The sequence below is a fragment of the Eretmochelys imbricata genome, chromosome 11, assembly GCF_965152235.1.
Source record: "Eretmochelys imbricata isolate rEreImb1 chromosome 11, rEreImb1.hap1, whole genome shotgun sequence".
In the NCBI taxonomy this organism is placed as follows: Eukaryota; Metazoa; Chordata; order Testudines; family Cheloniidae; genus Eretmochelys; species Eretmochelys imbricata.
In genome coordinates, this window is record NC_135582.1 from 26616868 (window position 1) to 26633886 (window position 17019).

At 40.0% G+C, this 17019-nt stretch overlaps 1 protein-coding gene across 2 annotated transcripts in view; it reads left to right on the top strand.

Annotated features, from left to right (window-relative positions):
* The window catches only part of KIF5C (kinesin family member 5C), a 147541-nt gene that overhangs the window by 101960 nt on the left and 28562 nt on the right, over positions 1-17019 (top strand). For both annotated transcript variants that reach the window (XM_077830224.1, XM_077830223.1), the window contains exons 19-25: positions 1473-1582; positions 2601-2702; positions 4502-4562; positions 8361-8432; positions 9487-9591; positions 11388-11604; positions 12832-12941. In XM_077830224.1, the coding sequence (XP_077686350.1) occupies positions 1473-1582; positions 2601-2702; positions 4502-4562; positions 8361-8432; positions 9487-9591; positions 11388-11604; positions 12832-12926 (762 nt within the window). In that variant the 3' untranslated portion in view covers positions 12927-12941. The remainder of the gene's footprint in view (positions 1-1472; positions 1583-2600; positions 2703-4501; positions 4563-8360; positions 8433-9486; positions 9592-11387; positions 11605-12831; positions 12942-17019) is intronic.

Here is a 17019-nt window from a genome sequence, read left to right on the forward strand (position 1 = left end):
TAGTGGCACCTTAGAGACTAACCAATTTATTAGAGCATAAGCTTTTGTGAGCTACAACTCACTTCATCGGATGCATCCGATGAAGTGAGCTGTAGCTCACGAAAGCTTATGCTCTAATAAATTGGTTAGTTTCTAAGGTGCCACTAGTACTCCTTTTCTTTTTGCGAATACAGACTAACACAGCTGCTACTCTGAAACATGTCAGAGAGTGTTGTCTAGCAGCCTCTTGTTCATATTCCGACATAGTTGTGATGACTGCAGCACCTCCTTTGTTAGACTGACCTCACATTTGGTAAAGCAACCCCCATCCTTTCATGTATTTATACCTCCTCCTGTATTTTCACTCCATGCATCTGATGAAGTGGGTTCTAACCCACAAAAGGGTATGCCCAGATAAATTTGTTAGTCTCTAAGGTGCCACAATGCCTAATATAGCACCTGTAATTGGAAATGGTTTCCTTACCTACACACACACAAAAATGAGCCTGATTCACCTCTGCATTACTTCAGTTTAATACCAGTGGAAATCTATTGAAGTAAATTAGTTAAGTGGTGAATCAGGCCTTGTGGATCAATATGGCTTTTATACTGGAATTTAATAAGAAAAGGCCAGATCATATAAAAACAATTGCCCAATCATCTGGAAAGAATGTTGAGTACCTCCTCCTCAGAATGACCTAATGAATTGTAAAGCTAAAACACATTTTCTGATATTTATCCTTCCTGTCTGCAAGTAGAAGGCAAGGAGGAAATATTAAGCAATAATGTAGAGAACTGGTACTTTTTTTTGATGAGGATTAGTTTGTGTGAAGTGGGGGGAAAATCCTGTATTTAACAGGGATAGTAACTGATCTTCAAGAATTTGACCTCTGATTCAAAAACCTAAATTAATGATTACATTAAATAGCCATGCAGAATTATTCCATGGCTGGTGTGAGGAAAAAAGTCCTATGTAACATCAAGCCAAAAAGAGAGAGAATAAAAATGTAGCTTTCCAAAATACTTGAAATATCTTTAGCTTCAGGAGTTCAGCAGTAGTGTCATGGGTAAGCTGCTTTTTTCCCCCCTTTGGGTGTTCTTCATCTGCACAACTACAGCGGTAAAAAGATTTTCCTGGTAAACAGATGGGTACAATGGTATAGAAGAGGGCAGGAGCAGCTGTAATTCTTGGGGTATGCTTAGTAACACACACCTGGCATCTTCCTGTACATGTTCTTTTCAAAGCCACAGAAAGAGAAATCAGGGCTTCCCCACATAAGACAGCTGCATTGTCATGAGTCAAGCACTTGGTGCAAGAGATGGTACCACTGTCTATGTAAATCAGTATATTGAGTAAAGTTCTGCTGTGATTTAGTTTTTAAATCTAAAACTATAGGTTTGACTTAGCTCATATGTACAGAAAAGAAAGGATGAGGCATTAGTAAAAGCAGATAAACTATTGAAATACACTGTTTCTGTTTTTCAAACTGCAGAAAGCACTGGAGCAACAGATGGAGAGTCACAGGGAAGCCCACCAGAAACAGCTGTCCAGGCTACGAGATGAGATTGAAGAGAAGCAGAAAATCATTGATGAAATGCGAGAGTATGCTTGCTCATTGTTTTCCTGTCATTTAGCCCTTTTCTATACTGTTCTAATGACGTTGTAAGATTGTTCTTCCATCCATACCTATGTATCTCAAGAGTTCTACTAGCACTAGCTGGCCTTAGAAACCAGCATGTACAGGTACCGATATAACTATTCTGTACTGATTTGAAGATAAAGGGACAGAAAAGTGTAGAATATTATGGATTAAACTGTCCTTTTCCTTATTTTATATCTACTTCAATAAAAAGAATAGTGGAGGGGAGGAAGAAGGACAGAATAACGTTATGCCTAAAGGCTTATAGATAATAGAAATAGTGGATGAGAACAAATTGGAAAAATAAAGACTCTGAACACCTGTCATGGTCACTGGTCCTGCCACAGCCTTTCTGGTTCTTCAAACAACTACTAGCCAGTAAACTCCAGCTGCTTCCTGTTACAGTACTTGGGGTGTTTTTTCTTGGCATCACCAGTTTCATTATATATTGGTTAATGAAGTATCCCAAAAACATACTGAAGCCACGTCTGTACTTCTAGTGCATAATTCTGCACTGGAATTCTCTCTCAATAGAATTATGATGTAAAGTACAGTGCGGGGCACTGTGCTTCTTACTGCTATATCCTTGGTTCTGTAAATAATTAAATCTGTCTCATCCCAATGTAATGCTCATATTTTCCACTGCATTTATAAAAGGGATGAGGCACGATAATAGGAGAATGAGAAATGTGAAAACAGAAAAGTTTTGGAAGTACAGGTTGTGCCCTTGAGGTATAAAAAGAGTATGTGGAGGGAGGGGACAAAAGATGTTTGTATGTTTTGTTTCCCCCAGATATTTAAATTAAGGCTTTTACTCCAGTTAATGATCCTTCATGGTTAGTGTAAATACAAGAATTTTTCAGCGGAACTGCAGGTTCATTCTCTGTGGGTAACTCTGTTCTGGATGTGAAGGTTTCTCTAAGTGTTTTACCTACAATGGTCTGTATCAAGCTGGATAGGTTTCTCCCCTTCTCATTTCAGTATGAACCAGAAGCTGCAATTGGAACAAGAGAAATTGAGCTCCGATTATGATAAATTGAAAATAGAGGATCAGGAAAGAGAAATGAAACTGGAAAAGCTCATGTAAGTTTGCAGTCTCCTTCTCTGATCTCTTTAAGCTTTGTTTCTTGTATATTGTCATACTTATGGGCTAGCTGCACCTCTGATCCCTTTCTGATCTCTTTGAGTGCACCTGCTCAGGTGATAGGCCTTATTTGTCTTGGGTGAAATCACACAATTCTTCCATTCTTAGATTGTTACCCTTTGTATACCAGCTGCTTAGAGGGGAAGGATGGTACAGTGGTTAGGACACTGGCCTAGGATCTGGGGGCATGAGTTCAGTTCCCTGTTCTGCCAACAGACTTCTTGTGTGCCCTTGGGCAAGTCACTTTGCCTGTCTTGCCTCATTTGCCCATCTGTAAAATGTGGATAATAGCACTTGCCTATTTCCCAGAAGTGTTGTGAGGATAAATACACTAAAGACTGAGGTGCTTGGATACTATGGGAATGGAGAAGGCCATATAGATACCACAGAAGATGGAATATCACTCAGGAGATCCAGTTGGGTTTCAGAGACAAGTGACATAGCCCTGGTCTACACTGGGGGAGAGGGGAGTTGACCTAAGGTACGCAACTTCAGCTACACGAATAGCGTAGCTGAAGTCCATGTATCTTAGGTTGACTTACCTGGCCGTGAGGATGGTGGCGAGTCGACCACTGCCGCTCCCCCGTCGACTCCGCTTCCGCCTCTTGCGAGCTGGAGTTCCAGACTTGATGGGAAGCGTGTTCGGGGATCGATTTATCGCGACTAGACGAGACACGATAAATCGATCCCCGATAGATCGATCACTACCCACCGATCTGGCGGGTAGTGAAGACCTGCCCCTAGTGACCAGCAACCTTCTTAAAACAAAGCATTTTTAACAACTGGATCAAAACATTTAGAGAAGAGTGGATTTTAAGTCTACAACATGTAAACATGTCTATCTTACCTAAAGTATTACCATTCCATAATGGAAACTGAGGCAGGCCTAGCTTCTTCAGACACCTGTACAGTCTGAGTGTGTCTGTCTGGTTTCCCCCTTTACACCTTCAGGATAGTCCTTTTTAACCCTATAAGGATTCTTTGTTCTCCAGGAGGCTACTTCAAGTCTTGGCCAGCTTTGAACCATCCTGGTCAGACCAGTTCTGTAGGTTGTCAAGGACCATGCCAGAGTCACCAGAGCTAATATTTATGGTGTTGTCCCTTAACAACTCTTAAGTGGAAGCTGACCATCTTGAGCCATGTCTTCCTTCTTGCCCGACTCATCCCAGATTGTCTCCTAGTGAGAAGCATTTACACCAAAATACCCATACAGAAAACACCATCCCAATAACCAGGCTAACCTACAAATTACAGGGCACATCATATTGGTTATGTCATGGTTATTTTTTGTTTTGGTATATTCCAAAATAAGCTTTTCAGAGCTCGGTTTTGTTATCTTGTGCAAGGAGATAAACTGAAAATGTCTTGCTCATTTCAAGATTGAAGATTGGCTTATTGTACTATAAAAACAAACAATCCGCCACTAAGAAAACCGACTAGTTGCTTATTTGGGCTCTTTCTCAGACTTCCCTGAAAATATAGAAGATTAAATTTTCAAATACAGTTAAGAGATCTATGTAAAAATGGAGATGGTGGCTCAGTCATTACTGCTGAAAAAGCCTGCATGTATGTGTGCAGCTGGGTAATTGCACATGCAAACAGGCAGATGTGCATTTTACTCAGATGTGCAAATGTTCCACCCAAATCTGAAAACTTTGACTGATGCTATTCTATTTCATGTTTTTATTTTCATGATTTTGGTTTGTTGCTTGGCTTACATAAGGGTCTCTCTTTTTAGACTGCTTAATGATAAAAGGGAACAAGCAAGAGAAGATCTTAAAGGGCTGGAGGAAACTGTGGTATGTTATAACTAAAACATCAGCTTTTTTGCAAGGGCTTAGGGCAATGATTTGTTGCCAGCCTTTTTATGTGTGCTTGTTGCCTACAGTGTTTTTGCAAGAAAATGACCGGTTTAGGTGAGAAATAAGTTTTTAAAAGTAGTATATTTCCAAACTGTCTTTCTGTCTTGAACTTGATTTGAATAAGTTTAGGATCTGAACCAACCCACATTTTGCCCATCTCTAGGTTAGACCTTATTTCTAAATTTCCTAAAGCTATTTTACTAATCTGTTTACTTCTGATCCTACATATACTCATCTCAAATGGCTCACTTTACAAGTTTTTCAATATTTGATATTTATGATTTAATATGTCATAACTAATGTATTAATAAATTTAAATTGCATTTCTCAGAGATGTTAGTACTTTGTCACTGTGCAATCAGTATAATCCTATATAAAATGCATTATGCTCTGCAATCCGTACTGAAAGGACACTTCTTTTGAAGAACTAGTTCTGTCTTCAGATCAGTGCTACGAAATCTTCTTGTGAAACTCTTTTACTTTGGCTTTGTGCAATATACAAGACTTTTGGAAGAGGTAAAAGGCTGGTTGAAACAATAGTGGTTTTCTTCTTGATTACAATACAAGTGACTTAATTGTCCAACTCTACTTGGAACTGGTGAGGCCTTAGGTGGAGTACTGTGTCGAGTTTTGGGTGCCATACTTTAAGAAGATATGGACAAATTGCAGAGAGTTCAGAGGAGAGCTACAAAAATGATAAAAGATTTAGAAAAGCTGATGTATGAGGAAACATTAAAAAATCTGGGTATGTTTAGTCTTAAGAACAGAAGACTGATGGTGACCTGATAAATATTGAGATATGTTAAGGGCTGTTCTAAAGAGGAAGATGATCAATTGAGTTCCATGTCCTCTCAAGGTAGGACAAGAAGTAATGGGCTTAATCTGCAAAAAGGAGAATTTAGGTTTTATATTAGGAAAAATTTTCTAACTGTAAGGATAGTTAAACTCTGGAATAGGATTCCAAGGTAGGCTGTGGAATCCCCATCCCTGGAGGTTGGACAAACACCTGTCAGGGATGGTCTAGGTGTATTTGGCTCTGCCTCAGGACAGGGGGCTCCTGAGGTCCCTTCCTGCCCTACATTTCTGTCAGCCTATGAAGGAGGAGTAGATTGTATGGTAGGTTAACATGCTAGCTTTTTACTTCTGAAAACTGAATCTGAAGGAAAAATAAATCTGGTAGTGTTTCTCATAATCCCAGGTAGACACTGGTGTGTGCCCCAAAACTACCGCAGTTTTTTCTGCTCAAGTTTGAAATGTCAGAGGTAGTTCAGGAAAGATGTGTGTATTCAGAGCTGTATGGTGAAACTTGTTCAGCCCTTGTCAACAATTTGTCTGGCTCTAGCCAGTTTTGTTTTTCCTTGAAATGTTTTGCTCAAGAAGGTAAACATTATCTTTTAAACTTTTTACAGAACTTCATTTTTTAGTAATTCTTCCAGTTACTATATAAGTTGTTGATTAACTCTGTGCAAAATATTGTATTTTGAATTCAAGAAGCATAATTGCTTACGTATGTTTGTTTGTTTGTTTTCCTTTGGAGCGTAATTTAAAATTAAGGCTGTGTTGACCCTGGGAGCAGTCTCAAAAATCAGGCTATTTTTATTTTGAAGCTGAACTTTAGGCACCCATATTTCATATATAAAATATATATAATTTGATATAAACATTTCCTGATTTTAGAAAAAGTGTTTAACTACCCTCCTGATTTCAGATGAGTTCTCTTGCAGCTCATACTGCTCAAGAATTGTAAGAATGACCTGTGACGATATTGTCCTATTCAGTGAGTAAGCGATATAGTTGGAGCTCAGTTTTAAGCAGTAGGACATGGACATTTTGCACTGATTTATATCAGATGATGTTTTTGTTTAAATTCAAGGAACTACTTAAACTGTTGTACACTCATGCATTCTTTTGTTCATTCCCATGGCATCTCGGAGGGCATTGCAGCAGCTATATTAAAATATTAGCAATGATCAAAATTTCAATCGGTAATTACTGCAGCAGGAGGAAGAATCAAGTAAAACAAATTATATGCAACATGTGCCATTTTAGTCCAAGATTGAGGCTTTCCCATGTGAACAAAGAAGTAAGGGACTGTAAACCCCTTGCAAGCACGGTGTGCCTCCTAGGTCACTGTGTGGAGGGGAGAACTGTCTCCATGGGGTTGCTATTTCCCTGTCCTGTGCAGGTAGGTGAGCAGGGCTAGAGAATGGGCATAGCCTTAACTTGGCCCCCCACCGACCACCAGCACAGTTGAGCCAGTGTGGTGAGGGAAGTAATCAGTAGCGGATTGCTTAGTTTCAGGATGGAACCAGGGAAGGAATTGTGACTGAGTTTCTCTGGGGCAGTAGAGGGACTCATGCTGCCCCTTGCTTTGGATAAGAGCTGTGGGATAAGAATAATCTCTGTCTAGCTCTAAATTACATTTCCCCTTCAGAGGGTAGTAATGTCCACCTGTATGTTTGTATTAGAACAGTGTAAGGTATGTGTTATGAATACAACCGTATATGTGGATAATTGTACATCACATTTTTCTACTGATTTTTGTTTTTTTTGGGTCTGTGGATAATTGGAAGTAAGCACTTCTATCCGTCCTTTTGCAGTAACATTTCCTGTTTTGGGTTCAGAATCACTTCCTAGTTTTTCCCAGTAAGTGATAAAGATAAGAAGTGGCAGTCCAAAAGCTTATAGCCTTATTGCTCCTGATTTATTGAGTGGCCAGTTCAAATTTCAGTGTGTGAGAAGAGGAAAATAAGATAGAAAAGCAAAGGCTGTGCTTATCAACTTGGGGCATATCCTTCATACTAGTGCAGCATCTAAAAAGTGGAGAATGGGTTGGAATTCACTGTTTATCCAAATAGTTATGCACATTTCCTTCCTGTAACTGGTTTCTCTGCCCTTCACAGAATGGGCAAAGGATTAAGACTTTTTGTGCCACGCCTCTCGCATTTCTCTTTGAATGAAGTGGCTATTATGCTGAAGTTTAGCAAAATTAAGTAGTGTTGAAAGATTAGGAATGAACCTGTGGTATTTATAAGGCACCTATCACCTTGGTATCTAAGGGCCTGTATAATGTCACCATCTTTCAGTGCATAGGTTTGATCAGCAAAATTGTTATAGCATGAATCCAAGGCTCAATGATTTAAGCATCATTTAATAGCTGGGTACATGTTACCACAGCCAGCTTTTGAGACTGTCTTTCTGGTTGATTTATTTTTTTCTTCAGTTTGTTAGATGTGTTTTCAGAACGTCACTGCAGACACATAGCAAAAAACAGTGAACTATGGGGATGTGACTGAGTGAGACAGAACATGTACAAACAAGGGTTTGGGTTTTTTACTAATTACAATTGCTTTCTTTTAGTCACATGAACTAAGCCTTAACTCATTGTGATGGTTTTTCCCCCCCTTTTACAATCAGTTCAATTTTGGCTGATGTGAAATGATTATGGACAGTAAAGTGAGGTGTGATAGAGGTACTGTTTCACACTAGATAATCACTTTTGTGAAACCATCAGATTCCCACACACCAATTACATCCCAAATTCATGCCCTTCTTTCAACTAATGCAATTCATTAATTTAAAGTTACTTAAACAGTAATGATATATGTATATTTTCAGGCATACCTGCATATATACTTATACTATAATTTACCCTACATGTTCTTATGTGAGGAGAAAGTTTACAACAGTGTCTGCAAAAATTTTACTGACTTTTTGTTTAAATTCTATTTCCAGGCAAGAGAACTTCAGACCCTCCACAACCTACGAAAACTCTTTGTTCAAGACCTCACCACTCGAGTCAAAAAAGTAAGTTCAAATCTTACTTGGATTTTATTTTAACACAATCTCCCCCTTTCCCCCAGTAAAAATCTTGCCAGGCTATTATATTGCTTAGTATATATAATTCCTGGTGTAAATCCAGCAGACTTGTAATTTATTTATCAATGGTCTTACACCTTGCCCAGTTACCTTGGTTTCTGGGAGCCTGAGAGCTTGCTGTTCCCCTGCTGGTTGTACGCTGGGAGAGTGGGATTTGGAGTGCTCTCAGATCTGTCTAGGAAAATCAAATTCTGCTTCAGCTCCTGTTTTTGAGGCTTTTTCCTCTAACTAGTTATTCAGTGAAATAGGTTGATCTCACTTATCCATTCACAGAGTAGCAGCTGTGTTAGTCTGTATCCGCAAAAAGAAATGGAGTACTTGTGGCACCTTAGAGACTAACAAATTTATTTGAGCATAAGCTTTCGTGAGCTACAGCTCACTTAGCTCACTGCATCCGATGAAGTGAGCTGTAGCTCACAAAAGCTTATGCTCAAATAAATTTGTTAATCTCTAAGGTGCCACAAGTACTTCTTTTCTTATCAGTTCAGTTACTGACTCAGAGTTTAGTGAACCAGAACTGCCCCAAACCCACACCTAAAACTTGTGCTGACCTGAGCCAGAATTGTGGGCTGTGGTACTTTTTTATGGTTCAAAACTCCTCATCTTTCCCCAGGCAAAATAAATTTGAGAAATTCATTGTGCACCTCCGACATATGATTTTTAGCAGAATTTAAGGTATTTTTTATCACAGACAAACTGAAATTTTTGTCAACATGAAAGCTAGTCAAAAGGTTTCACGGCACTCCCCTTTCCAGATCCTTTAGGTTTTTTTTGTGACAGTTTTTATTTATTTAATTTCCATATTGAGGGAATGTAGCTGTTGAGAACACAAAATGAACAGAAAAAGCAATGTCTTTTTGACCTGTTTGTTGAGAAGTAGTCTCCCTTTGGGGACTTACAAGACCCCCAACAAAACCCTAGCTTTCCCCTCTCCCTGGGTTCAAAGGCTTTGCTCTAATTCTATAATTTGGTCTCTGTGCAGAGTGTTGAACTGGACAGCGATGATGGAGGAGGAAGTGCTGCTCAGAAGCAGAAAATTTCCTTTCTTGAGAACAACCTGGAGCAGCTTACAAAGGTTCACAAACAGGTGGGACTAATACCTCTGGCTTCGATTTTAGCAGTCACTCTTTAAATAGAAAGTGGGCTCATTTAGTAGTTTTCCTTCAGTTAATTTTTAACCATGGTCTTCGCTGAAATTCTAGCCCTAGGAGAATCCTGTTAACTTTTTACTATTTTATATGATTCCAAATCACATTTTTAATTTACCTTTTTTGATGGATGATTTTGTAATTAACTGAGACTAATTATCTATATAATTACCCCAGGATAGTTTATTGACGGTAATTTGCCTCAGATATTGTTAGATTGATTGAAATAATGTTTAAATTGCCAAAATACCCATGATATTCAGTTAAAATTCATTGCATCAGGAGTGAATCGGAGTCTGAGTTGGTCTCCTATACTCACAGTGTTTGTGTAATGAATGCATGTGTCATGAATATGTGATGCTTGGCATAAATATACATTTGTGTATATTTATGCCAGTCTAATGTGCTTTGGTAATTGTTTGGGCAAGACTTTGTCAATGTGTCAGTACAACATTTTAAAAAAACAAGACCGATAGTTATCTTCAGTGCCCTTTTATGTAGGGACTAGAGATGAATAAAGCACACACACATCCCTCATTGGGCCTGTCCCTTTGTTCCCCCCTGCTCTCCTCTGTTGCTGGCTCTATGACTGTTCTTTCCTGTCTCTAGACGGGTTTGCAGGTATGACCTATCTTGCCAACAGTGGTTCCTGGCTTGAGGGAGAAATCTGGAACTGACAGCAGGGGGAAGTGGAGTGCAGTATGGAAGAGAAGATGTAGGGTTCTCTGTGCAGCTTAAGGACTGGTTCCTCCCAAGAGTCCTGATGCTAGCCCAGCTCCTGGCAGCCAGAAACCCATCCGCCCTCTGTGATGGGGAATGCCCACTCGCTTCCAGTAGTTCATCTGAAACCACAGAAAACTAGGTGTTCCCCCTATGTTAAATATCTGTGGGTAGTCAGAGTGCTGAAGGTTAATGAATTCATTGTTGCTTGATCATTTTTTCCCCTTTGTGAGGTTTCAGCAGCAGCAGACTGATTCAACAAGCTCTAAATCCTTACTGAGGTTGGAAGAAAGAGCTGACAGGAAATGGGAGACTAGGCTCTGTTTCACATGCATTTAACCACTGATGATGGTACAGTTCAAGAAGGTAGTGCTGAAGGCAGTCTAGTACATGAAACAGTCTTGTTGTTAGTAGCATGAAGTTTAAGGATATGGAACACAAAGAGCATCTCTACTTTGATCTTGTATGAATCTGGACCACAAGCTATGCTTGCTGATTTATTTATCTTTGAAATTAAATTTAGGCAGATTTATTTCCTAAAGATGGTGTTGAGGTTTACAAATTAAACACAGCTGTCACTGAAAGAGGTTTGACTCTTGCTTTCCTTGCATATCCAAAACTTTCATTACGGGACTTCTCTTTGAGCAGCACTGTGTAGCTCAAAAGGTTCTCTCTCTCCAACAGAAGTAGGTCCAATAAAAGATATTACCTCACCCACCTTGTCTCTCTTAGTATCCTGGGACCAACACAGCTATTAAAACACCGCATACAAAACTTTCAGGTTTTCGGTGGAAGAACAAGAGAATACCAAACCCTAAATCATTATAGTTGAAAAAGCCTCCTCTTTCCTGTGTACTTTACAATGAATTTTACAGAACCCTATTTGTTTCGTCCCAGTACATTTCCTTAAGGATGACAGTGAAATCTTCTATCCCCGTGTGTCATGATGGCTTATCCACTAGACCATATGGCTTTGCAAAAGGAGTAATACCATTTCTTCTTATTCCTACTACAGTTGGTACGTGATAATGCAGATCTTCGTTGTGAGCTTCCTAAGCTGGAAAAACGACTTCGAGCTACAGCAGAGAGAGTTAAGACTCTGGAAAGTGCACTGAAGGAAGCTAAGGAGAATGCCATGCGGGACCGCAAACGCTACCAGCAGGAGGTAGATCGCATTAAAGAGGCTGTAAGAGCCAAGAACATGGCAAGGAGAGCACACTCTGCTCAGATTGGTAAGGACATAAAGCAAACAAGGTATTGGGTTGTTCACAAACTTTGTGTAGGTTTTAAAAGTGCTGTGATAGTAGAAGGCTTCCAGGGCAAACTATGGATTCCCAGCTGTATTTCACCAGTGCACCCTTCCTTACAGGAAGGACACTTCCATGGGCGGTGGGTAATGAAGGCTGGGGAAGGCTAAGCCTCTCCAAATCTCTGCTAATGCTCCCTGCTGCAGCCCTGGGGCCAGGCCACGGCTGGGCTCAGGGCTCCTTAAGGTGCCCCAGGCGAGGGGCTCCTCCGGACTGGTCTGGGTGACCAGGACTCGGGGCTCCTCTGGACTGCTTTGGAGGAGGCAGAATGAAAGCTTGGAGGGGTGGGGTGGAGTGGGGCTTCTGGCAGAGTGGGGCGGGGCCTCCGGCTGAAGGGCTGAGGCAAGGGAATAGCCTCCCCGAACAGAATGTGCATGCCCCACCCAGGGACACTTCAGTTACCTCACTTTTGTAGAACAGAACCCACCTGAAGGATAAAGCTCCTCAGATATTTGTTTACTGATTTAGATAGCTTAATGTGTCTTATGTACTTCTAACGACCTTTCTTAAATTGGACTGTCTCTTCTATCCCCCTTGTTGCTCTTCCTCCCTTTCTCATCCTCTCACTTCTGTACACACTTTATTTTAAAATGTAATTGCTGTGCAGCTTGGGGATGTCTGATGTTACCAGGACACTGGACAGACTGCACACACAGCCACGTGGTGTTTAAAGTGGAATTCATTGTGGAACCGTTTTCAAATTTTGTGGTGGAGCACCAGAAAACCTGAGGGAGCAGCACGGAGCACATATACTTTCATTCTGCCTCCTCCAGAAAGTCCCCCAAAGATACCTTCTCCTCTCCTCCATAGTAGTGGGCACATGCAAGTACCTGGCTGGCCAAGCCAAGCAGTGGTCACCATGTACAGTCTTCCGCACTCAGCTGCACTGAGAAGCTCTTTTTCCAGAAGCAGAATGTAGGAAGTGGTTGTATAGAGGGATGATCACTGGCAGAAAACAGGTGCAAATGATCATCTTTGCAGCATGTGGCTGTTGGCAGGGTGAGGGAAGTTGCCACTTTCCCCACAGCCACAATTTGGCCCAAACTATTGTAGCTGTCAGGAAATGCCTAGAACAGTTACTTTTATAACAGTACAGTGATGTTCTAGAGCAGAAAGTGAGTGCTAAATTTTGTTCTGATTTTCACACTACAGCCAAGCCTATCCGCCCTGGCCATTACCCAGCATCTTCTCCAACAGCTGTTCATGGTATCCGAGGAGGAGGAATCTCAAACAACAGTTACTGCTAGAACATGAAATAAACAGTGAGTTCAAGATGACTTTTAAATCTGTTGCTGTTCAACATTCGCTCCTTTTATTTCCTATTCTTGTTTTTAGAAAACCTGTGAAGGCTTTTGTATGGAATCTATTTTTCTGGTGGTTTAATTATGAAGAACATTAATAACCATTGTAGTGAGAAGGAATGCACTGTCAGAACACTTTGCAAGCTGCTGGTTTAGATTATCTGCTCTTTTTCATTATGCCCAGACCTGAAGAAGAGTTCTGTGTAGCTCAAAAGCTTGTCTCTCTCACCAACAGAATTTGGTCCAATAAAATATATTACCTCTCCCACCTTATCTCTCTGGGAATAACACAGCTACAACAACGTGCAAGCAACCTTCCCATTGTGGATGTTTTTTATGTAAACTGAACTGTTACAAATATAAGCTAAACTAGGGTTTAGTTTTGTACATTCCATATGTTATATAGAGAGGATTCCCCATGTACAGTGGTTGCCCTTGCAAACTTTCCATTTTTGCTTTGGATAATATAGTGTGCCCTCATTGTTTGCAATATTCCCTATATTTAGGGTAGAGAATACCCAGGGTACCCAGAGGTAATGTTATGTAGCTGAAAAGTTTAAGAGCAACTATTTTGCATGTGTGCCCTTGCACACATGCAAAAACAGGCTGTTCAGTGATTCTAGATGCTTGGGTGATGAAGATGTCTACTGGACCCCATTCAGAATGTGAACTTCGAGAAGCAAATCTCATGCCATAAAGGTGAGAAACCACTTCAGAGATGGAGACGTGGTAGGTCATTCCTGTAGCAATACAGGCCTAGCTTAAAGCATGTACAGTCAATGCTGCTTATGGAAAGTGGCATTCCAAAGGGGAACAAAAAGCAGCAATTTGGAAACTTTGTAGGATTTACAAAAACTGGTGTCTTATAAAAATGCTGATGAAAAGTGTTCTTGATGCAAAATGAAGGAAGGTGAAATTAGGCAATTGCTCTTTGATTAGCTTTGGCTTTATCCAGTACTGAATTAAGGTGACTGTAATTCCAGCCAGCCAGCAAGCAGAACAAGTTTCAGAGAGAACCATCCTCTGTTTTAATCCTCTGCAGCTGTTACACAGCAACGTTCAATTTCTTGCACCACATTCTACCAAACTCAATAACACGAGCAGCTAGAGCAGTGGTAGTAGCTGTAAAGAGAAGGGAGAACAATATGGCAGTGGGCTAATGCCTCAGCCACTCTGCCGTTTAGCCGGAGGAAGGGGATCGGTGTTGGCCAACATGTTGAGATTAGCTGTATGTTTTTGCTAGGAAAGTGAAAGAGGAATTGGGTTGTTTATATTAGAACCGGGTGGGAAACAATTTTGTAATCCTGCAAAAATGTTGGAGATTTAAAAAAATGTTCCCATGCCAAATTGGGATGCAGAATCAAAATTGCAAATTTTCACAAACCAAAAATCCAAAGGTAATTGGTTTGGGTCAATCAAAACATTTTGTTTTGATAATTTTGAAATGTTTTATTTCGAATTTGACCATATTTTTTACTATTTACCATATTTTACCATATTTTTTACCAGATGTTTTGAACCAGAAAACCAGAATTTTTGTTTTAAAAATGTCAAACTGAAACATTCTGATAACTTCAAAATCTTTCAACTGAAAATTTTTCATCAAAACCGACCCTTTCCTATGAAAAAAGTTGTTTTGATGAACTGGCATTTTCTGATGGAAAACATGTTGTGTTCAGAAAAAAAATTCCACCCAGCTCTAGTTCATGTAGTATGACTTTCATTGATGTTTAGTGGTGGTGAAGATCTTACCGCATTGTAAGCAAAGGCGTGAATGGCAAAGCTGACTTTCAAGAAGGGTTTTTTCCCCCTAGGATCATACAATACAAGCAACGTTCAGGATATGCAATAGAGGCAATTACGCTACATCAAGCATCGCTGCAGTTTTAACACACGTGCATTTTGATTAAGAAACTAGAACAATACAAAATCAACATGACACGTGTCAAATGGATTAAAATTTGGCTAACTGACAGGTCTCCATGTTCTAGTAACTGAGAAATTATCATTGAGTGTTTCTAGATGGAGGATCCAACCTCAGAGATTGGTTGTCCATATGCTACCTAACATAAAATCATTGCTGCTGAAGTTTGCAGGTGACCCAAATATTGGGGGAGTGATGAATAATGAAGAGGACAGGTCACTGATACAGAGCAATCTGGAGTGCTTGGTAAACTGGGTGCAAGCAAATGTTTTGTGTTTTAGTAAGGTCAAATGTAAAATAATGCATCTAAGAACAAAGAGTATAGGCCATACTTACAGAATGGGGGACTCTCTCATGGGAAGCATTGACTGAAAAAGAGTTCGGGGTCATGGTGGTTAATCAGCTAACATGAGCTCACAATATGATGCTGTGGACAAAAGGGCTGCTTATAGTTACATTAATATCTAGCTCTTGTATAGCATTTTTCGTCAGTAGATCTCAAAGTGCTTCACAAAGGGAGGTCAGTGTCATTATCCCCAGTTTACAGAAGGAGAAACTGAGGCAAGGAGGTGAAGTAATTTGTCCAAGGTGTCACAGCAGGCCAGAGGCAGAAGCAGGAACAGAACCCAAGTCTGGGTAATAGTGGTCTTTTCCTTCTAGCAGACACAAATATACCAAGATTCCATGGCTGGAAGTTGAAGCTGGATAAATTCAGAATGGAAATATGGCACAAATTTTTGTCAGTGAGGATAATTAACCATTGGAACAACTAATTAAGGGCTGTGGTGGATTCTCCATCACTGGAAATATTTAAATCAAGGCTGGATGTTTTTCTAAAAGATATGCTCTAATTCGACTCTAGCTATTGGATGTGAAACAGGTATTAATTCAGGGAAGTCCTATGGCTTGTGTTATGCAGGAGATCAGAGTAGGTGATCACAGTGGTCCCTTCTGACCCTAAAATGTATGCATCTGTGAAGCCTAATCCTTTTATCAGTTTGCTGGCTTTAAATGTTTCCTCTCCTCTCTGTTTTCTCAGCTTTGCGTAAGCATTTATCTCTGTGTACAGCTTTGATATGTTCATGTGGCTTTTTCCTCATCTAGGAATTTTTGTCTGTATATTTAGATTGTGGCTAAATATCCCAACTCAGATATAGTTTGTTCATACGTTCTTCATTGATTTACGTTAGCTCCTTGAATGTGAAGCTAGTTAAAAACATTTGTCAAGCAGTGAGAACCATGAAAGTTCTTCAATATTTGTGCACCAGGTGGAGCCAGTATGACGCTCCTGAAAATGTTTTTTTAAAGGAATTGCTCATGAAGGGAGGAAATGTGGTTGGTTGGAGCCCCCCTCCCCCTTTTTGTGTGCATGACTGCTTCACAAATTTGTTTCCTATAAAGGCTGGAAATTCCTAGCCATCTGATTATCCCCCTTTCTCAGCAGATTCATCATCTTTAAACTCTAGTAAATGTGGCCTGGATTGCGCTGGGACAGTGTGCTGACGACTTCACATGGTTAACTCCATGCTGATGTTGATGTTAATACATAAGTTTTTTGTAAACATATTATTCGCTTTTTTATATTTTCTACATTTTTCTGGCAGATTTCAATTGAAAAACTATTAGCTAACAGTTTAAATTAGTCACGAGGATTTCAAATGAGCAAAGGGGCTTCTACTGGTAGGACCAGCAATGTATCCTCTCTAGCATATTTTGTAACGCACGGTCTCTTAAAAGTGCTTTATTTCTTTGAAATTTTAAAATTCTAATTATTATTTTAGGCAGTTAGTAGCTTTACTTAACTGTACAGTTCCATCACACTGACTAAAATGACTTGGACTCTAGCCAGGTGCCTATCAATTGTGGAAGAGGCTGGGGGATGGTTACGTTCTGTCCATTGATTTTGACTTTTTCTCCTCCCTTAAGAACGGCTCTTATTCTGCTATTTTGTGGCTCTTCTCTGGTTTCTTTTTTGAAAGTTTGCTGTTTCCTTTAGGCACTAAGCATTCTTGGATACTGTGTGGTTTTTGCTGAGAATGTTTCTTGTCATACATGCATGCAAACCATTCGTCTAATCACATTAAAGCTATGTAATATCCTGTGTGGGTTGTTTTT